Here is a 23,522-nt window from a genome sequence, read left to right as displayed (position 1 = left end):
TGCAAAATCTGACAGGTTAGGAACAGCCATGGTGACATATCTGAATTTATTCTGTCAAGCAAACCAACTTATTCCATACAAAAGAGAATAATGTTATCCAAAAAAAAAACAAATCATAAGGACCTCATCTCAGGCCAACACAAAAGCACCAGTGAAAAACCCATGATGTGCCTAAGGTGCCTTATGTTTTTGTTTCCGGGTCCTACGTCTTGGTGCTGCCCCATCGCTCGGAGTGGCATCTGAGCCAGCCTGCTGATTCTGCTGTCCTGTTGGCCTTAATGACCTTGAAGGTCGTCCTCAGGCCCATGGAGCCTGTGCTGGCCCCGCCTGGGAGGGATCTACCAGTTCCACAGCTGGAATCTCCCCAGTCGTCGCAGCCTCACCAGATGCTACGGTCACTGGGAGAGGGGAGGAGCTGCTGCCCTCATCCGGAGCGCCATGAGAGGTGCCCGCAGAGACGATAGGCAGCTGCTGCGCCAACATGAGGTCGCTTCAGACCTCCCTGCTCACTGTGGATGGATGGGCACCGAGCTGGGAAAGTTGATCTCCCACACTGGCACTGACCAGCTGCGGTCAATGCCGAAGTGAGGGCTTGCTGGTCAGAGCGCATCCCCAGGAAGCCCTGGCAGATATCCTGGAGGAGCGTCTCCATGAGAGTCGCCACTCTCTCCATGGAAGGTGCATGGCACTTGGACATGTGGCTCATTACTACGGCAATCGTCTGTGTAGACTCCTCCACCACGGAGACCAAGCCAAGCATAGCCTCATGTATCTCCCCCAGATGCTCCCGCACACCCGGCCGCATTTCCTGCACCCGCTGCGTCCCTCCAGAGGCACATCATCAGGCACCGACTGAGCATGTGCCTGGTCCCCTGCAGTTCTCCGACTGCTGACACCATGGGCACTCTCTGTCTCTGCCAGCTCATCCAGCAAGTGTGAAGTGCCCTCACCACTGTGCCCTGGGACACTAGCCGTTGTTCTAATTCCCACCAAGGTGCTAGTATCTGCGCTAGTGCCTGCTTTGCAGAAATGGTGTGATGCTGGTGAGACTTCAGGCCCCACAGGGGAGAGAGGGGGCCTCTTCTGCTCCTCCTTCCGGCCCTGCTCCAATAGTGCTAAAAGGAAGAACGAGGACATTGGATCAGTTAACGTGGAGACAATGTCAAAGTGTATCCCTGTCCCCCGGATCATTATGCGCTCATCCTTCCATAACCAATGGTCAAGCCATGTTGCAAAATTAAATCAATTAACATTCAGCACTGCTATGGCTGTTGGGAGAACAATGCTGACCTCACTGTTGGCCATAAATACCTGGCCGTGGCACCCCAGCCTCACCGACACGAGTGGACCTGGATGCATGGCGCCTCTCCAGATCCAGGGTCTCCTGCTCAAAGCGGCTAAGAATAGCGATCTGTACCTGGCAGCCACCAGTCCTTGCACGCTCTGCTGTGTTATGAGCATTTTCCTGAAAATGAGAGAGGAGCATTGATTAGTGAAAATTGCACATGGAGTCTCTTCACGCGTGGCCCGCCCCAACTAGAGTGGGACAGATCAGGTCTCCAAAGTCTCTTCACCTCACTGCTGCTGAACACTCACACAAAGGTGCTAGGCCTGCTTCATAACCCCCACTTCTTGGCCACATGCTGCCTACATCACATTAGGCACCACACGTATATCTTCCCATAGCAAGGAGGCGCAAGCATGTGGAGCGCAGAGCGCAGCAGATGGTTCATTGCCACTTTGAAGCTCCCCTCTCACCATCTCATCACCCTGACAGGGACATGTCCTGGAGTTCAAACACAGCACCTAGGTGCAGCTCCTCCAGGTTGCCCCCAGACCAGTCATGTGGGACTCAGTGTAACACATGCTGCGGGGGCAAAACCTATCTCTTCATCACCCTCTCAGGCTGACCTCGGCATGGGCAATATCTGCTGGCCAACCCAGAAAAGTACAAATGCCGTCAATGATTCAATGTAGTCACTACACACAGACTTGGAAAGTGGGAGGGGCAGCAGGGGGGTAAGCTGACCTGCTGGATTACATGACCAATGCCAACATGGTACTCACCCTGCCAGAGCGCAACAAGTCATTGAAACGCTTGCGACACTGGATCCAGGTGCGCTGCACCACGTCGCGGAAGCTCACCACCTCCGCCCAGGCACGTTTCGTCATGTGGGGGGGCCTCCTCCTCCCATCCTGGGGAACCAGCACCTCCTGCCGTGCTGCCACCCCCTCGCGGAGGGCAGCAAGGCAGTCAGCTGAGAAACGAGGGGAAAACTGGACCCCGCCCTACTCTCCAGTCTCTGCTCCACTGGCCTACCCTCCAGACTGGCTTGTTCACCAGAAGCCCTCTGGTCGCCATTGCACCCAGCGGACAGCACACTCCCGCCACCGCCCGCCCACTCCCGCTATCCTCCGGAGTCGGGCTTTACGCTGGGTGGGCATTAATTGGCCCGCCCAGCATAAAATGGTGGCGAGGACCCAGTCGCCAGCGGTGATAGGGTCCGCGCCCACCCGTGCCCGTTCCCACTCCGCACCCCCCTGCCAATCAGAAGATTCAGCCTATAGGTTATGACAGTTGTTTAAAGTTTCCCTCTGGGATTTTAAATAACTCAGCCTTTACCAACTGCTGTGCCATAACACAATCCATTTTAAATGGTGAGAGAAGCTACATTCCCACTTTTCGACATGCATCTGAAAGTGCCCGAAAAGAAGCTGCGGGAAACAAGTTAACAACAGAAGAGAAAGGCTCACACAGTATAACTCGAAAAAGGCTGCATCACTATTCAGCTCTGGAGACAGGTCTGAATAGAGGTCTACACTCTAGAAATATGTAATTAAGTAGGACCTATTTGTGTGGATTATGTGCTGTTGCAGAAGTGCATGAATGAGAAGAAAATATAGAAATTAATTTAATAGTTTATGGGCAGAATATTGCCGTTAGCATGCGGGGGTGGGCGCGCGATGCGTGCGTCCTGACGTCATTGTGCGTCATTTCAATATTTCGTTCGGCGGCCGCACACCAGAGGCAGCTGCTCCCCCGCCGAACTGTCGACGGCCTATTAAGGTCATTAAAAAAATAACTTAACTTATTCACAAGGCTGCCCGGCCAACCTTAAGCGGCCTTCGCGTTTTTCAGAAAACCTCATTCCACAGATGGGACGAGGTTTCCTAAAGGTTTTATAAAATAACGAAATGCATTTTGCAAACATGTCCCAGCTCATGTGAGTGACACTGTCACATGAGGGGACATATTTAAATGTTTTTTACTTTATTTTTTAAGAAGTTTTATTATCTACTTAATCCCCCTAAGGCAGCTCCAGGCCTCGGGGAGATCACTGCACTCGTTCGCTGGGCGGGCCTTAATTGGCCAATTAAGGGCAGGGCTGGGAGGAGGAGCAGCAGAGACCCCCCCCTCACACCTGAGGGGCCTGAAGTCTCACCAGCGTCACACCATCTCTGCCAGGCAGGCACTAGCGCAGATACTTGCAACTCGGCAGGAATTAGAACAATGGCTAGTGTCCCAGGGCATAGTGGAGAGGGCACTTCAGTGAACCAGGCACATGCCCATAAAACAGCGGCGCGCAGCCAATCGTGGGCGGCAATCGGCTCCACGCCCACCCCCACCCGCTCCCGTCCAGCCCACCCGCCATAGGAAAAATTCTCCCCTACGATTATTTTCGTAGTCGCGACTGTGAAAACCAGAGCCTAAATGAATGGAATAGTCTGCCCTTCTGATATTGTGGGTCTGAAGCCATTATGATTAATTTTCCTCAGTAAAGATCTGAGGGAACATGTATTATTGTATTTTCCATTCTAGCAAAAACAATATATTAAAGAAATGGGATGGCAGAATATGAATATCTAAAGTTGCGCTTAAAATTGAAAAAGAAATTATTTGCTGAAATATGGAGCTGCAATGTGCCTTGTGTACCTTATTTTTTTCTGAATTAAATATCAAATAAATGTATGTTTGTATATTGTGTGAGTGACCAATATTTCCCCTCAGCTCCACTCAACAATCAGGAAGGTGTCACATGTCAATCTTAAAGTGCCTGCACAGTGCAACAAGCTGACCAGGCACAGCAAATGGAAATTAGACAGAACTTTGCGTGACTTTTGGTTTCTTGAGAAAATGTCTATTTTTTGAATGAATGATCTTTCCTTGGCCCCCTCCTATCTCTGATCTGTATGCTGCCCCTTGGCAACATCATTGTGGCATTAGTTTTCACATATACGCTGACGACACCCACCTCTACCTCGCCACCACTTCTCTTGACTCCTCCACCGTTGCTAAATTATCAAACTGCCTATCTAACATCCAGTACTGGACGAGCAGAAATTTCCTTCAAGTAAATATTGGGAAGCCTGAAGCCATTGCTTTCGGTTCCTGCTCCAAACTTTGTTCCCTAGCTACTGACTCCATCCTTCTCCCTGGCATCAGTCTGAGATTAAGCCCATCTGTTCACAATACTAGTGTCACATTTGATCCCGCAATGAGCTTCATATTTGAGTCATCTCCAAGACTGCCTATTTCCGCCTCCATTGCTTGACTTTGTCTCAGCTCATCTGCTGCTGAAACTGTGCTTTCTTTACCTCCAGACGATTCCAGCTCACTCTTGGCCAGTCTCCCAAATTCTATCCTCTGTAAATGTGAGGTTATCCAAAACTCTGCTGCCTGTGGCCTAATGCACAACAAGTCCCGTCCCCTATCACCCCCGTGCTCGATGAGTTACATTGGCTTCCAGTCAAGCAACATCTTGATTTTAAATTTTTCATCTTTGTTTTCAAATTCCTCCAGGCCTTGCCTCTCCCTATCTGTATAATCTCCTCCAACCCAGAACCCTCAGAGATATCGGCAGGCTTCAATTCTGGATCCTTCCAATTATAATTGTTCACCATTTGCCTAGTTCATCAGTTGTCTAGATCCCAAGGTCTGGAATTCTCTCCCTACACCTTGCCGTCCCTCTATGTCAGTTTTCTCCTTTAAGACACTCCTTAAAATCTATATCTTTGACCAAGCTTTTGGTCAACTGACCTAATTTCTCCTTGTGTGACTTGGTGTTATATAAATATAAGCTGTTGTTGTTTATGTATGTGAAAAGCTGTCCATTTAGTATTTCAGGTGCCATTGCTGACCTATCCTTGATACAAGCTGCTGACTGAGTTAATGCAATTTCTTCAACGAAACTCAGCAGAACCTCTTGTGACAGACGGTAATGGAGAGCGAGAGGTGGAGAGACAAAAGTGTCTGTGCACTAAAAATAGATCAAAGAACGGCCAAAATACAACACAAAGTGCTAACACAGAAGCGTTAACGTCCATTTTGTAATATCCCCTCTCCAGTGCGACACTGGGAAGCCATTCTATTTTTTCTGTGAATTGAAAAAGATGGCTCTCCAAAATATGTCATAAGTTTTTCTATTTCAATTCACCCTGATGTACTTTGCAGTGATCTCTCAGGAATTGGTGTTGCCAGCTTTATTCTCTGATCCTTAATCATTTTCAACTTTCTATAGCATAATTAAGTGTAACAATTGAAAGAAAACTGGCTAAACGATTATGAGTTTGGTCGAAACAAGTAGTTGATTTGAAGGCCTGATGATCAGTCTGGCCTCCTTTAGGAAAGTTCAATGAATTCAGCTCGTGGAACAATTAATCTGTAATGACTGTCACGAGGCTATGCCCCTTTATTTTTGAAAATATAATTTTTCAACTTTCAACTGACTAGACATTTTGCAATTTGAAATGAGGCAGAGAAAACTGCTTAAAATGCAAGGCCACATTCCAAGGTGAAGGTGAGAAACAAACAAATCACCCTTAGGGGCATGTGAAGAGAGACATTCCCTATAATCCAGACACCCATTGAAACTTGTAACTGTCCAAGGAAGAGACATTAAAAATGCAAAGTGCTGGCTATTGAAATAGTGGTTGCCACAGACACATACCCATAACCTCTTGGAAATACACAATGGGTGAAGTATTTCAAGACAAGGCTGCCCAACCACTTGAGAGAGATGGGAAGTGACAGTTTGTGTCTAGAAAGTCTTTAGCAGAGGAAACAGGCTGAAGGCAGCTCTCTCTCCCTCTCACTCTTTTGAAATAAGTGTGTCATCTGGTTCAAGAAGCCAATTCTACCAGAAACCTGCCAGCAAACCGAGATCTTGTAATAATTACAATACCTTCTATATCTGGCTGCACCCAAGAAACCAGTTAACCTAAATTGGTCACAACATATTAAAGTCTACACCTCAAGGACAATCAAAGGACACTTAACTGTATATTCTTTTACTTTTTTTTACTGGACTCTAACTCCCCTTTTTCTGATACCTGTGCATTTGTGTGTGGCTCTGAATGACTGCACGAGGGCCGAACGCTTGACGTTGCGTTCTTATTATTTTTCTCGGGTTTAGCGGTTAATAAATTTGCTCCTTCTTTTACTCAAGAAAACCTTGTTTGATTGGCTCCTTATTGATCACAACTTAAATAGTCAAATGCATTCTGATTTGGAAATGGCATATCCTTGTGAAAAAGAAACTCAAACCTTTCTTGTGGCCAACCGAGGAGGTTGAATAGAGGGAAGCCAGTTCACCCCTCCTCACCTGGTCATAACATTACTAGAAATAAAAATAAATAGAGAGTAAAATTGTTTGAACTCACTTGACTGCTATTTGATCAATTTATGAAAACAGGAGAGGACTCAGAAAAAGAACCTGGTAAATAACAACCAATAAAGTAAAAGGAGAAGGAAATTAATTTAGTTGAAAATTAAGATTTAAGCAGGGACAGATGAAAATATGATTCTAAATAAAACTACATATCTTTTCCCCTCTGTGAAGCATCCGTGGGCATTTTCTATGCTAAGTGTCCTTTAGAAGCAAGTAATAGTATTTCAATCTGCGTTAGAGCCAGGTAGCAGTAAGAAGCTGTTAGAATGAGTGTTAGGAAAGTCCATGCATGGTGAAAGATAGAGAAGTAGGAGTGTGAATGAGTGCCTTCCAGCACTGTGAAGTTGGTCTATTCTCATGTCAGGCATTTCATAATGTAGGGTAGGCCATAGACATCGGGTGGGGTTTTCCAGCCCTATTGCGGGCAGGACCTGCCGCGGGCGAGGCAGCGCCCCGGCCAGAAGTCCATTGACTTGCGGCGGGACCGGAAGATCTCGGCGGCGGGAGGGTGCGGAGAATCCGGCCCATAGTATTCTAAAGCAAGAGACAAAAATTAGGGAAAAAGAATAAGAGGAAAGCAGGCCTGTTAGAAAGGCAAGGGAGGTTGTGAAAATGGTGGGAAAGCAAACTGGGTGGACATCCTATGACAATTACACAGTTCTCTAACTACCAGGCTTGACAACATGGGAATGTCATCAAGTGGCAAAGTGGGAAAAGCAAGGTGAGGTTTTGAGAGAGAGAGAGAGAATGAAAAGACTGGTAGCTCATTAATAGATCATTAACCAGTTGCAAATGAATTAAAACTGTTACATGTATGAAGCAGAGACAGTTTTGATGGTGATGCACTTTGTCCATTGGGATGTAACTTCGACATCTTGGCAATTCATTGTGGATTTTTTTTTTTACGTAAACGAGAAACAGTCCAAATTAGGAAGGTACAAAAATTGTTTTATTGTTTCTGCATTTTTTTAATGTGTTGTCACTTTTATTGGGGATTAGAAGGAGATTATCTACAGTGTGCAAATTGAATTGCACAGAATACATGAAGCATTGGAATAACTTTGGTAATGCTGCCGAAGAAAATACCCTGATTATAAGCTAGGACATGGCCACACTTTCAAGCGATGGAAGTGATCTGAAATTGCTGGCTGCTTTTCTGAAAATAGCAGGGGTGCTTGTAATATCAGAATGTATACTCACGAAATGTATTTTTCAGTCTTGTTAAATTTCTTCTCAAGATACTTTGCAGAGGTTCTGCTCGGAATCTTTACCATGGACAGCTCTTTGTTGTAGCGCGTTAGATAACACGGCGTCTTGCAGAGACAATTATTGTTCATCTTTGCCAGCAAGTCTGTAAAGTAAGCAAGGAAAGAAAAATTAGCTCTTGTCATGGCAGCTGCTTTCTCGGTTCTTATTCAAACGCAAATCTGCACTTTGGTGGATTTGCTGTTCATTGTGATGCATGTGCTCATTAAAATGTTGCCAGTCCTGGAGAACTGAACTGTCTTTGTACTCTGCTGTGACCTCTCCTACTTCACCTGTCACTTCTTTGCCCATTGATCACTGTCAACATTTTCAGCATGCTCCCAGGTAACAGACACTGTCAGGCATTAATGAGACTGTGAGACGGGTGCATGATTTTTGGTGTAGTAGTTAAACTGTTTCTGAAAAATTTCTGTGTTACATTAGCACGGTTTCAAATGAAGAAAATGTGCAGTGATCTTGAATTATTGCTAACGGCAGAATGAAGAAGCCGGCAATGGCTATGGTATGTTGCTGGTGTTAAGACAAAATAACAGTAAAACTGCATTGTCACTAAGCACACTAGGCACAAATTTCTGCCAGCAATATTAAATACACACTCACCATGACACTATCAAATCTCTCTCTCTCTCTATTTTAAAGTTGATTTTTGTATTGGGTATCAAAATTCTGCATGCTTTCTCTTTTCATTTCTAACACCATAACCCACGACAAACAGGGGATGAACGACAGTAAAAAATGATCCACAGTTTAGTTACAGTTTATTGCTGTGTAGAATAATGTCCATGCCTTTACAAAGCAGAACAGAGGGCACATAAGTTCAGGCCACTTCATGGATGGCTATTTATAATATTCTTTACCAGAATGTAACGTTGTGTTCTTCCTAAAAAAAAAATCAGTCTCTTCTTTTGCTTGTCACTAAACAGGACAACAAGATCAAGTTGTCCATAAACTCTTGACAAATCATTTATAAAATGACTCCCAGTTGCACCCTCCAAGCCCTGTTCACCCTGAATCAGAATGAATTACAAAGTTACCAATACTTAAGACCACACTATGACCTCTATATTTAAAGGCAAATGAAGTACCACAATGAAATTGAAATGCTGTTTATCCCAAGTGGTCCCGATTTTCAAAGTGCTTCTCAATTCACTATTTCAGGCTTCTAAACCATCTGGCAGTGCAATGAGTCTAATGGACTGTGCAGCTTCTTGCTACACAGAGAAGCTTGACAAAACACAGAACATTCAACTGCCTGTAACTAACTTTCCAAAAGTAAAAACAAAAAATGAAAATGCCTGTCTTAAAGGAATTTGCCACTACTTTTTCCTTGCCTTTGATACAGATGAGGAGACTGCTCAGTGAGTGAGCTGTGTGGACCTGCATAACAAGTTATGTTTTTATTTACTGTGACCTTCACAGGCAGTGCTGCAGAACGAAAAGCTTTGCTGAGTCTGGCCCTGTCAGCTTTTTCAGCTGCCGGGAAAGAATACATTCAGTCACTCTCATGCTGGCATTCTCTTCCCCTTTAAGATCAATTTTAAAAAGTAAATTTGACATCAGGTTCGATCATGATATGAGCTGAGACTGGGGCGGTTGTAGGATTATCTTATAATCTTTCCACACATAGCCAAATAATGCTCTTGACTTCATTAACCTTTGGGAAGAGAATGCTGTAATTGGAGTTGTCAGGGGACATATGCCAAAGCCAAACCTTTGTGTAAGTGTGCCAGTGTAAGGTGTCTATTTTTAGAACTGCTTTATAATCATAGGCAGCAGATCTGTGAAAGGGATTCAAAAGAATCAAACAGATGATATAAGGCCTTAAAATCCTGGAGAGAATCACTGTCAGTGGCTGTGCATTACTGCAAAAGAAGCTATTCAATCATGCCAGAAGCTAACATTTGGCAAACTTGTAATTCCAGATCTGAAATAATGTAAATAAAAAGTAGCCAGGATTTAAATACCAGATCCTTTTCATAATTCAGAAAGTACTTGGTTAAACAATTTCTCAGTCAGAGAAAAATAAAGGATAAAGAGAGGGTGGAGTATGATTAAACTTGTATTTGTATAATGCTTTATAAAACAACTCACTTCTTTCCCAGAGTGTCAGGTTAAGTTTGAAAATGTCAAGTTTGAACTTGTGCACTGCCTTTAAAAGCAGTATTTTGGCAGTGTTGCAGAAAAGGGGAGGACACACTCTCTTGTTAGTTGGTCACAATTAGTTAGATTTCATGTGTTAAAGAAGACACAAAACAGTGATGCGTAAAAAAAAATGTCATCACTGAAGCCTACAGGGAACTGGGGCCATTAAGATAGGGCTCATATAAAGTGCAAATCCCAGCATGATCACCCAGGAACAGTTTCTAGCAGAACACCAATTTGATGGCGCATACTATTGATTTCTGGTGATAGAAAACAGCATTGCACTAGGTTTTTTTTTTAAAAAAAATCACTGAAGAGAAGGTTGAGAGGAGATTTGAAAAAGGTGTACAAAATCATGAGCGGCCTGGAGGGAGAAACTGTTCCTACTGATGGAAGAATCGAGAACTAGAGGAAACTGATTTAAGGTGATTGGCAAAAGGAGCAAAGGCGACATGAGGAAAAGCTTTTTTACACAGGGAATGGTTAGTGTAATATTTCATTGTTATGTCTTTGATTATGTGAGACTGTTTACTATTGACGTTCACTATACTTGATTAGTTAAGTCTGGGCATGGCTTCAGGGAAAAATAAACAAGCTGTAGAAACAGCTGGGATCCAGAGTTGAAGCATGGAGTTGACATTTCAAAGCACTAAATAAAACCTGTTACACACTTTAGAAACTGGTGTCATCTCTGCATAGATCCAAGATATAAAATATACAACAGCTAGAATCTGGAAAGCACTGCTTGAGAGTATGGTGGAGACAGATTCAATTATGGCTCTCAAAAGAGAATTGGATCATTACCTGAAGAGAAAGATTTTCAGAGCTATGGAGAAAAGGCAGGGCAGTATACTAAGCGAATTGCTCTTGCAAAGACCCAGCACGGCTACAATGGGCCAAATGGCCTCCTTCTATGCTGTAACCATTCTATGGTTCCATGATTCCATAAAATTAAATTTCACACCACCAACAACCTGCATTTAATACACTGGTATTCAATGATATCTCATTCAAATTGGTATCTGCAGGTACATTACTAATGAGTGACCTGGCTCCAAGATGTAGGTGTAGTATTGCCTCATGCTTGGCTCATGCTACAAATTGAGAACTATATCCAATTCTGGCCACAGAGACACCAGTGAGATATTCAAGTGTTGGAGACAGAGCAGAAGAGAGCATAGCGTCAATGCCCTGAATAGTTGGGAAAATCTGGAAAAATTCAACTTTTCAGCTTTGAAAGAAGGGTCCCAGTATTTATGGGAAGGGTATGGAGGAGGCTCAAAACAACTGAGAAGTCAGCCAAGGCTGTGTATGTGGAGATCCTGCTGAACTTATTATTGTTTTATTGTTCTGTATCCTGCCTGGCAGCTCACAGAATTGACAACCAGGCCAGCAGCCAAGAGCAGCAGGACCCTCAGGAATGGCCCCAGGCAATCGGGATCGGGACATGGTCAGTGATCCAGGCAGAAGGAAGGAAGAGGCCATTGGAGCTGGCAGGGTTAAGGGTGGATGAAGGGTCAGCGATCATGCCAGGCGAGATAAAAGAGGCTGGTTTGGCAGGGGTAGGACCAAGGTTTCCTTTTCAGGTCTGGGAGAAACACTCCTGTTCCCCCTGGCTGACGAGAAGTCTGGGAAAGGCACTTAATTAGAGAAGCAGGTGGTTTCCACCTCCTGTTCCTATTCTACTTTCCCTAATTAAACAAATTATCTCAGCCCTCAAACAAGCTTCATCCTAGCGCAGGCACAAGTGTACCAGAAAATCTAATCTATCCAATTAAGTGCTGCTGCTAACAACTTGCAAAAGTAATGTAGAGCAGCTTCACAAATTATGGAGCTGTTTGTAAACACTTGAAAATTTAATTTTCAAAACAGAAAATGGAGTGTGGGTGCATTAAATTAGGAAATAACTGTGCTCAGTACTAAAGTAATCACCTTTAACAAATGCTAGCAACTGTGAGAGAAGGTTTGGCATGTTTACAACACTTGTATAATCCTGCTGCTACACCACTGAATACATCAAAGGGATCTGTGTCCTTTCATCTGGTAATATATGCAGGTTAACTCTTTGGTTAAACCCCCACCGCCCATCCCCCAATCATGCCTGCTCCTCGCTTTCCTGAGGGCGCGACCCTTTCTCAAACTTAGTTTCCAAACCCATGGGCTTTGCTGGACAACAAAACTACGTCCCAGAATTGCACTAAGTGCGGTAGTGGGCATGAAGAACAATGTTTTACCCCTTGGCAGCAATGGCGGGTTTTCCTGCCGTATCATCCCCCTCCTGCCTCCTAAATTATGCAGTCATGGGCAACATGCTGTCTCACTGGCGGGCAGCCTCAGATTTGCCCGCCACATGGTTACCTCGCCGCTTCCTCACTCCAGTCGCTATATTCAAACAGCAGCCACATGCACAGTTCTTAATGCTTGCAGCCCAGGGCTGCTCCAGTGAAGACATGGCCCCAAAAGCCAAGGAGAGTTCAGCCCCCCACCCCCCCGATTTGGTGATGCAATCCTGGAATGGCTTTTGTACGCCATGGAGGCCCACCACGATCCGGCACCACATCATTGCCCTCTCAACGCTCTGGCCACAGGAGGCCCATCAGTCTCACCACTCCGACTTGGGAGGTGGTGGCAGAGCTGGTCAGTGCCAACACTGTGCGCAAGAGGTCGGCCATCCAGTGCAGAAAAAGGGTGAATGTTTTTATCCATGCTGCCAAAGTAAGGCAGCCATCTCATCAATCTCAACTCACACACTCACAAGCCCATGACACATTCACTGGATCTCACTCACTGCCAGCTCAAGGGACATCACCACTCGCTCTCTCACACATACACCTCACATCTCCATCTGGCCGCATCTCTTCTGCAGATCACCTCCTCATCCCGTCCACGGTCCCCACTTAGCTCACACGCACGCCTGCCATCCTTCTCATTTGGTCTAGCATGCGCCTTGCTCAAAGTCTTTCTATCTGTCTTTATGCAGGGCAAGATCGCACAATGTCAATGGGAGAGGTCACAGACCGGGGGTGGAATGCCGGACATCAAGTTCCTCACTCCATTCAAGAGTCGTGTGTTGGAACTGGCCGGAGAGGATGTGGACTGTTCCCACGGTGACGGTGTGGTCAGTGGCCATCGCCCACATAAGGATCCTGCACCACATCATCCCTTTCACATCGCTACTCTGAGTCTACTCTTCTGTGTGTAATGCGGCTGCCAAACACTAATGATCTCCACTATTTCTCCTGGGCACATCTGCCACGTCACCCTCAGGCAACCTTGACCCCGATCCCAGCACATAGAGCACCTCAGATGAGGACCCTGAGGGCAGCACCGTTAAAGACCTATCGCGGCCCTCACCCACGCCCTTTCCCAGAGCAGTGACACACACCTCGGTGAGACCTAGATATAGAACAGCCTCGGGATCACAATCTGGTGAGCACAGCACACAACCTGTTTCACAGCAGGTGGGGGCAGGGACAATCTTGGTCGCTGGCACTCAGAGGTCGGCTGGAGGCAAGGAATCTGCTGAGTCCGAGTCAGATGGTGAGCCTCTGGACTTGGTCTTCAATCAGTTGCCGGAGCTGCAAAGACAATCATGGGAACATCAGGAAGGGATGTCTGGTGCACTCCTCAGATTGCAAAGGATGATGGAGGAGTCCATCCACCTTCCGTCTGAGGTGATAGCGCCGGTATGCCAATGCACTGAGGTCAACACTGGCAGGATGGCGGCCGCCATGGAGACCTTGGTCCAGGACCAAGGTCTCCATGGTCCTGCACTGCTGTGCGGGCTGAACTCCATCACTGACGCCATAGTTGGCCTCCAACAGTGTCAATGTGAGAGGAATGTGGGGCAGCTCGATCTCATTCCAGCTTCCCTTTCTCCTCAAAGAATCAGCCAGAGCCTGTTGGGCACCCATAGGGAGGAGAACCAACAGCTCAACACCCTGGGGCTATCCACCCAGGTGACTCCCTGAATGTCCAGTCTCTTCCTCTTCCCCATCATCTCCAGTTCCACAGGCCAATGAGGGTGCACCTGGCCCATAGCAGGCCAGGGCCCTCCAAGTCTCGGCCCTCCAGAGGGCACCCACCAAGGTCATCACAGCATAGCAGTCAGCAGGCTGCCTCCACCTCCATTGCGGATGTTGGGGTAGCACCAAAACGTAGCGGCAGGGTTAGGAAGGTTAAGAAGATGTAGTTGCACTGCGTGGGCACAGGTGTTAATCACTTGTACATAATGTTCACTATAGTAAGTAAACTCCCAAGAATGTCTCCTTGTCTATGGCTCCTTGTTATGATGAACATTGTTCATGTCACTCAGATGTGAAACATTGGTTCATGCACAAGATAAAAGCAAGTGTCTCAGTCCAGGGCCTCTTACCTGCGCAGCGTGTAACCTTCAGAGCAGAGTGATGGTCCAACTTCACACTCACTGGACACATTACTGATGCCTGCACCTCGATGGTGCTTGTCATTGCTGCCAGGATGTCATGGGCAGGCGTCACCGAGTTCTATCATTCTCTCTGTGTGCTCTCAGCACCTTTGAGGTGAGGCTGGCCCCCATCTCTTCAGCATCTGCATCCGGTGACAGTGTGCTTCTGAAGGGGATAGGTGATGAAGGTGGCCAAAGGATCAAGTATGCTTAAAGTTTCACGTCTGTATCTTCATGATGTGACCCTGATCACAGAACACAAGCAAGCTGACGTAAGCCACACAGGAGTCAGATGTTCACAGAGGCAATGTGAAGATTTATGGAGCATCCTCACTGCATATCATCATCATCCTCCTGGAGTCTAGCGACTATTGGGCCTCGCTGCATCTCCATGACATGAGCCTGAGCACTGAGGGTATGTGCGCTGCCTTCAGCCACACAGGAGTCAAACATTCACAGGTGCAAGGCGAGGATGTCAGGACTGTCCTCACTGCATCTCGTCATCATCCTCCACGAATCATGTGGCTATTAAAGCCTCACGAGCGTGCCTGCCTCATCTGGCCAGCGCAATAGCCTCACTGCCAGCATCCTCACCTTTGAGGACCTCATCCCCTCTGAAGTCCTCCTCATCAGAAGAGACGTTCAGCTCTTCCATCTCCCCCTCAACCAGGTACTCCCCCTGTTGCAGCGCCAGGTTGTGTCGTACGCAGCAAGCTACAATGATGTGCGACCCCCTCTGAGGACTGTATTGCAAGGCTCTACCAGACCTGTTGAGGCACTGCACCCTTATTTTCAATATGCCTATAGTTGGCTCCATCAAATTCCGGGTTGTGGCATGAGCCTCGTTACGCTGTCTCTCTGCTACAGTCTGAGGCCGCCACATAAGCCACATCCTCTGTGGGTAGCCCATGTCCCCGAGCAGCCAACCTGCAGCCTCTGTGGATCCTGGAAAATATCAGGGATCTGAGACCTGCTGAGGATGTATGATTCGTGGATGCGACCTGGGGATTGTGAGCAGACCTGAAGGATGAGCTTGTGGTGGTTGCAGATCAGCTGAAAATTCAGCAAGTGGAAGCCTTCGCAGTTGACATAGTGAACTGCTTGTTGCCACGGAGATCTAAGTGCCACTTGAGCGCAGTCAATGGCACCTGTGGAAAACCAGAGATTGCCTCAAATCCTAGCACTCTTGCTTCCTGGCTTGCCTGATCTCGGACAAAATGCTCCATGTTTTGTGCCTTCGTGAAGATGGCATCTGTGACCTCCTGGGTACACTTGTGGGTGGAGGCTTGCGAGATCCTGCACACGTGGAGCCCTGGAAGGAGCCACTGGCATAAAAATTGAGTGGCAAAGTCACTTCCAAGGCCGCTGGCAGTGGATGCCCTCCAAGTCCCCGAGATGCCAAATCCTGCAGCAGGTGGCATCTGTGACTGACCAGTTCCCTGGGCAAGTGAAGTCTTCAGCAACACTGGTTCTCGGTCATCTGCAGGAATCACAAGCGTTGTCTATAGACCCTTGGTCTATTGAAGCACCTATGAGTGACAGCTTGCTGTGGATCTTAGCTGTGTGTGCAGGAGGCCCTGCCACCCCTTCATCTTGAGGGTGGAGCTCCTCCCATTGGCACCTCCATCGCAGACTTCTCCTTCTTCTCTGCTCCCTGTAAGTCATGAGGCATAATGCTAGATCACCAGGCTCCATGACCCTGATGTTCTCCTCCTGTAGGATCAAAGAGAGAGATGTGAGACTAGCATATGTCTCCTAAGGGCCTCTCTTGGTTAAGTCTCCAGCTCCGGCTGTGTCTCAAGGCCCCTTCACGCATGCCGGAGAGTGCTGGCAAACACTTGGGTGGTCAGTGTGTAGTGCACTTTATGGCTGCCCAAAACCCCACCCACCTCTGCCCCACTCTACTTGACCCAATTGGCAGCGGATTCAGCCATTGAGCCGCATGTTGTGCTCTGAGCTCGGGCACAGGCATCTGTTAGCTAGAACCATCTGGGAGACTGGTCCAATCCTGAATAAAGGCATTTCAAGGAGCTGTGAGCACCTCCACCAGTGGCTGTTCCATGACCAGCTTTTGCAAGGGGACTCCACAACTTGCCGAGCTGTGCCATTGTTCTGCAGTCCCCTAAAACACACATTAGTTTGCACTCTGCACCCAATGGGTGAAAAGTTCTGGAGCATTTTGTGGCACATTCATGCATTTGCATTGCTTGAGTGAGCGGAAATGCTTCAGAGGCCCAACTCCAAACCTGTCAATGGAGCTGCTGGTGAACGGTCTCAGCTGTGGAAGAATCCTTACAGTTGACAAGATTTTCCAGGTGCTTGGCTGCCTCCCTCAGTCTGTGTTGCCTTGGTTCTTCTCCCTGTACAGTTCTGTTCTCTTAAATCCAGGGGTTGAGAATTGAATGCATTTGACATTCAGATTAAAACTATCCCCTAGCCCACCAGACCAAACTTCTACATTTCTGCTTTTACAATCTGCTGCCATGCTTTCACTCACAGCAAGTTCCATTCCCCTAACATCCCTGGGCTCACTGACTTACATTGGTCAAGCAGTGCCTTGATTTTAAAACTCTCATCCATGTTTTCCTTGTTCCCTCCATGGCCTTGCTCCTCCCTATCTCTGTAATCTATTCCAAACCCACCACCCTCCGAGATATCTGCACCCTAATTCTGGTCCCTTGTACGTTCCCAATAATAATTGCATCACCGTTGGTGGCTGTGCCTTCAGGTGTGTTGGCCCCAAGCTCTGGAAATCCCTCTCTGCACTCTTCGCCTCCCTACCTCACTTTCCTTCTTTAAGACCCTCCTTAAAACTACCCCTTTGACCAAAGCCCTTGAATATCTCCTTTGTGACATGGTTTCTTACTTTGTTTTATAATGCTTCTGCGATGCCTTGAGACATTTTCTTAGATTAAAGGTGCTATAGATATAAGGTGGTGTTATTGTGTTGTTTCACCTTTACTTTAGCCCTGAATTCATACTCGCAGGGGAATTATCCTTGGTGCCCTGGCCAATATTTGTCCCTCGATCAACATTACAAAATAGATTATCTGATCATTATCGCGTTGTTGGTTGTGGTTTAACAATTCACCTTTAGATCCGCCTGCATCATATAAAGCACTATTGGGTCCTGCTTTTGCATGTGTGAGCTTTGACTCAGTTGGTAGCACACTAGCCTCTGAGACAGAAGCGTACAGGTTCCAGGCCTCCTCCAGAGCTTGAGCACAAAAATTAAGGCTGACATTTGAGTGCAGTGCTGAGGGAGTTCTGTAGTGCTGGACACGCAGACTTTCAGATGAGCCTTTAAACCAAGGCCCTATCTAACTCTTCAGGTGAAGTAAAAGATCCTAAGGTGCTCATTTGAAAAAAAGCAGGGGAGTTATCTCCAGTGTCCTGACTAATATTTATCTCTCAATCATCATCACCAAAAACGGATTAACTGTTGGGCAGAATTTAATGTCCAGTGGGCTAGCACGCGCCCAGCACAATCGGGCGTAAAATCGGGCGTGAGATGATGTTGGGCGAGCGTCCTGACGTCATTGCGCACTTGCGCGATATTTCGCTTGGCGGGCGCGCACCAAAGTCGCAAGCGTGCTTTCTGGCAACTAAGAAGGCAATTAAACCCACTAAACGGCACAATTGTCTGCGATTTTTCATGACCTGTCCAACCTTATGGTTGGTGGATGGACCAATCGGCCAGGCGGCCTTTACACTTTTCACCAAACCTCATCCAAGGGCGGGATGAAATCTCCGTTATCACATAAACAAAATTAAATATCTGCGGACAGCATTTTTATGAGGTATGCTTTCAGGTGCTTGATTGTGATTCATGGACATTTTTTTGCAGGTTTTTAACACCTTTATTTAATTATTTGCAGGTCTGCAGCTCTCTGAGGCAGCTGTCCGCCTTCCGAGAGCTCTCTCGCAACGCTCACCTGCGTGGCTGCTGTGACATCATTGCACGCCCTCTTCCCGCTCCCACCCCTGCAGCACTGAGCTTTTAAGCCTGCGTTTCAGGCTGGCAGGCCATTAATTGGCCACCCAGCGTGAAATCGTGGTCTGAGGCTGATCGCTGTCGGTGGTCCAATCAGTTTGAAGGCAAGGGGGCTTGTAAAATCTGCAAGGTGGCCTTCCTGCCACCTAGCTGCCCACCCCTGACCTGTCTGAAATTTTATCATGGGGGCAGGGGAGTGGTGTCAGATGACTTGCCTGCCCTTGAGCTTTTTGAAGCCCTTAACTGGCCAATTAATGGCCACTTAAGAGTCTCATTCCACCCCCATCCGTGTCTTCCCCATAGCAGGGTGAGGCCCAATTTATTGCGGGAAGTCCAGCAGCTTTAGGTGTGCGCAGAACCCCCTCTCCATTCCTCCACCCAAGTTATTTCTTTACCCTCTCCCTTGGGCCTCTCAAAGTAGGCTCCACCGTCTCACTGACAGGCCAGCTTGCCTGGCCCCGACTGTACCCATACTCACCATCCTCTTTGTCGTGATTGGCTGTAGTCCCAGGAGTGGCCCCCACTCCCACCTGATGCTACAGCTCCTAGTCTCTCACCATTAAGAAAATATTCCAGTTCAACTTTCTCAGATCCAAACTGGATGACCTTATGTTGAACTCCATCTGCCATAGTTTTGCCCATTCACTTAGTCTGTCTATGCCTCTAAGGAGGGACTTCATCCTGAGTGTGGGCGGAAGTCATACCTTAAAGCAATTAACGCTGCTCCCAGCGTTAAATTGATGCGGGGCAGCCGACAGAATTGTGGGCAGAATTGCCACTGACTTTTTAAGTGAGTGGGGACATGGAGTGAGTGCCCCATAAAATCCAGCCCACAGACTTCTTTGTCAGTAAGATTAAAACCATCCAATCGGCTGCCTCTGTCACTTCTCCTAGCCCACCAGGCCAACCTTCTTTTAAGTTCCACCCCTGCCTTAGTCCTGAACTCACACTCACAGGGGAATTATCCCCAGTATCCTGGCAATATTTCTCCCTTAATCAACATTACGAATACTTATCTGGACATTATTGTATTGCTGTCTGGGGAACTTGCTGTGCCCATGAGATACACCTCCTGCTCCCTCAACCATATTCTTACTAAACTGCTGACTAACCAACTTCCCTACCTGGTTGCCATGTTAGCTGACACTGTTAATGGCTCTTTTTCCTTAGACACTGTCCCCTCTCCTTCAAATCTGCTGTCATCACTCCATCCCCTCAAAAAACTGAAACAACTCTGATCAAAGTCACAAATGACATCCTATGTGACCGTGACAAAGGTAACCTATCCCTCCTCTTCCTTCTTGACCTGTCTGCAGCATTTTACTACACAATTCCCCTCCAACATCCCTTGGCTGTCATAAAGCTGTCTGGTTCCATTCTTATTCATCTAGTTTTAGCCAGGCTTCTCTTCACACTCCTGCACCCTTGCCTTTGGTGTCCCCCAAGGATCTATCTGTTCACACCTGTGCTCACTGACTCACGCTGGTACCCGGCCAAGTAACACCTCGATTTTAAAATTCTCATCCTTGTTTTCAAATCCCGCCATGGCTTTGCCCTTCCTGATCTTTGTAATTTCTTCTAGCCCACAGTGGCCCAAGCTGTCTACATTCCTCCAACTCCGATCTCAGTAGTGTTCCCAATTTTAATCGCTCCACTATTGGTGGCCATTGTTGTAGGATGTTGGTTATTACTCAATAGGTCTTAATGATACCTTTGTAGTCTTAAGTAGATTAACTCTATGTATTTATTAACTACAAAATCTAAGTAAATATATACAGTTAGATTTTCAAGCTAGGAGCTGTCTCTATGCTTGCTGGTGTTGAACTCTGTTCAACATGAAACTGACCCCTAGGTGCAGGTCATGTGTTCTCTTATGTCACTATGCGGGCTGTACTGTACTCAGTCTCACGTTAACGCGATACCTGCCAGACCCTAATACTACAGCCATACCTTCAGCTACCTATGCTCTGAGATTCCTTCCCTAAACTTCTCTGCCTCTCTTCCTCTGTATCCTTTTTTAAGACATTCTTTAAAACCTAACTCTTTGACCAAGTCTTTAGTCACCTGTGCTAATATCTCCTTATGTGATTCAGTGTCAAATTTTGTTTGATAATGCTTCTGTGAAGCGCCTTGTGAGTTTCACAATGTGATAGGTGCTATATAAATACAAGTCATTGTTGTTGCTGAATAGTACAGCGTCCCAGTTCAACAAGCTGAGGTAGAACCAACTCACCTAATGTAGGCTCCGCACATTCCTTGTACTGTTCAGGGGTGCAATAGTGGGCATCACCTGAAATGAAAATCAATAGAAAGTCATCATAGAATCTTGATATGAAACTTTGAATATTGCATTGTCCATTACTGATCATTTTAGGTGAAGCCAAATACAATATAGTAGTTGCTTCAGATATGTGTTGTGACTCTGCAGTTTCTTGGTGGGTCCAGATCCATTGATTTTTATAGCACAGGCTGATTCTAGTTTCCCAATAGGTCTCTTTACTCGCCCAATCCAAAACCAATCCCTTTGGCCTACTCTCCCCATAGATCTGCATCTTCCCCAGTTTCAAATATTTATCTACTTTTCCCTGAAAGGGTGTAATAGTCTTTGCTTCAAGCCATCATTGTGCTATTTACTGAGCTCTTGAAATCAGTGTAGAAACTGTCATTTTAGGTTCAAATCCCATGAAGTTTGATGGACAATCAAATCCATACACTATAAATGCAATCCCTAAGGCTCTGCTGTGGTCTCACCATCTGGTGAGATTAAAAGATTCAGGGTCATTACGGCTAATGTAAGTATAGCTTTTGTAAATCAAAGAATTGTGTATTGGATCCGATGACTCAGTTCCATTAATTATTCCAAGGAACTGAAACAGTTTCTACAGAAGTTACGGACTTGTAAAAATAAATTTGCACAGTATGTTGTTTATATGAATGCAGGAAGTTATGAAGAGGCATAGACAGATTAAGTGAGTGGGCCAAACTATGGCAGATGGGGTTCGACGTAAGGTCATCCACTTTGGGTCTAAGAAAGATGAACTGGAATATTTTCTTAATGGCGAGAGACTAGGAGCTGTAGAGAAACAAAGGGATTTGGGTGTCCAGAAATAAAAAAAAAACAATACTATGGGGGGGCATGTTCGGTGTGAAGATGGGACTTTGTCTTCACAATTCCCTTGAGTTTAGATGGTTGACCGGTGATCTGATCAAGGCATTTAAAATGATAAAGGGGTTTGATCGGGTAAATACTGAAAAGCAATATCCTCTGATGGGAAAATTGAGTGCGTAAATGTCCTACCTCTGTTTCTATGCATTCACCACAGGAAATTCATGCATGATGAATGACCGCTAGAGGTAGAACCCCAGAGCTATCAGCGTCTGTGAGACTGAATCCAAGTATAACCCAGCATCTTCAGGGGAGAAAGAGCAAAATGTTTGAAGAAAAACAAATAGGGATTGAATCCTATGGAACATGGACCAATAAAATTGTTGGAAGGAGAAGGACCCTCATAAATTTCCAGCGTAGCCAATAAAGCTGCAATAATTTCAACTATTATTTCAATTTACCTCCTGACTACCAGAATGTCTCCCAACAGACCTCAACGCAGTAAGCGCAGGAGCTCGGGCTCTTGCTCACCTGGCATGTGCACCATCCGACAGTTGCAGTTCTCCACTAGGTACCTTGTTTCACAGTCAATCCTGCAAGCTGTGATGCTATAGGTTGGGAAAAAGTCAGTGTTGACAGCTAAAGATTGACAGTCTCCCCAGGGCGGTGGTAGGTATATCAGCTGTAAGCAGAAACATACAGATATTAACTTTTCAAACCAAATCCTTAATTGGGTCACAATCCAACAGTACAATATTCACTGATACAATCCTTCAAGCTTAGCTTCATTTTAGCATATTTATTTTCTATAAAGTTTAACAAGTTTACTCATTCTAGTTAACTTGGAGAAGGAGATAAGTGATCATGATTAAGGTCAGGGTTGAATTTTAGCTAAAAAATTGAAACTTTCGCAATTTTCAATCCTTAATTTAGCCCAGGAACTTCTCATGAACATGGAAATGGTCGAAGAGATGAACACTGAAATGCAACACTCCTCAAAGGAGCCCCCTTCGGACCACCCAAGCTATGAACTGAAAAATGCTCAACGGCCTTTACATCAGTCTTTACTTTGAGTGGAGAACCTGTGGAGCTTCATTTTGGTGCTCAGAGAGTATAATCTGATGCTAGGCGCAAATTCCAACATTTCCACATTATAATCAGCAACAAACACAGTAATATGTTCAGCTTGTGAAAATAATCCAAGACACAGTTCTATGGTTAACTGCAACTTGCAAGAAACGTTGGCTTAGATTTTCCCATTGCTAACATAGATTACCCTCTGAATCCCATAATCCATGATGGGATTTGGAACAACAATGTACTAATATTTAAGAATCATGCCTAATCAGACTGAAGAAGCTGGGGCTCCTTTGTCTGGAAAAGAGATGGCTGAGGGATGACCTGAAAAGGCTGTGATAGGGGAGATGTAGAGAAGGTGTTTCCACTTCCACATGAGTGTAGGGCAGGCCTTGTGAACCAGCAGGTCTTTTCCTGCCCTCTATGTTCATATGCTGAGAAAAAGTCGATGAAAATCAGGAATACAAATCTACATTGTAGCCCTGTCTGTACGGGGCGGACTCAGTGTGGCCATGAGTGCATCAAAGCGTAGTACACTGCTTCATACACCCATGCTTTGTTGTGCTTGTGCACTATGTCCCTATTTAATAGCCTATAAATTTACATTCAAATAGTAGGATGATTTTGCTGTGGCTTCCTTCACCAACTAATGACAAGCATATTGTGCACAATGCCTGAGCTTCTCTCACTCTCAGAATAGCTTTCTGAGACTTTATAGGAACATTGTGCTGCTCTGAGCTACATCCTGCTCATAAAGTCTCTTGGGGAAAAGAATAAAGTTCCCTTGGAACCCGAACCATAATTGAGATGAATATACCAACTCTTGCTGCTGGATGGACATTT

At 46.0% G+C, this 23,522-nt stretch overlaps 1 protein-coding gene across 3 annotated transcripts in view; it reads right to left on the bottom strand.

Annotated features, from left to right (window-relative positions):
• The window catches only part of LOC144667956 (acid-sensing ion channel 2-like), a 519,367-nt gene that overhangs the window by 56,909 nt on the left and 438,936 nt on the right, over window positions 1-23,522 (bottom strand). For all 3 annotated transcript variants that reach the window (XM_078529603.1, XM_078529602.1, XM_078529601.1), the window contains exons 5-7: window positions 22,134-22,284; window positions 20,730-20,786; window positions 7,869-8,019 (exon numbers count right to left, since the gene is read on the bottom strand). In XM_078529603.1, the coding sequence (XP_078385729.1) occupies window positions 7,869-8,019; window positions 20,730-20,786; window positions 22,134-22,284 (359 nt within the window). The remainder of the gene's footprint in view (window positions 1-7,868; window positions 8,020-20,729; window positions 20,787-22,133; window positions 22,285-23,522) is intronic.

This window comes from Cetorhinus maximus, chromosome 25 (genome assembly GCF_964194155.1).
Source record: "Cetorhinus maximus chromosome 25, sCetMax3.hap1.1, whole genome shotgun sequence".
NCBI lineage: Eukaryota > Metazoa > Chordata > Chondrichthyes > Lamniformes > Cetorhinidae > Cetorhinus > Cetorhinus maximus.
The sequence above is the reverse complement of the archived record's forward strand: the minus strand, read 5'-3'. Positions and strand labels throughout refer to the sequence as shown.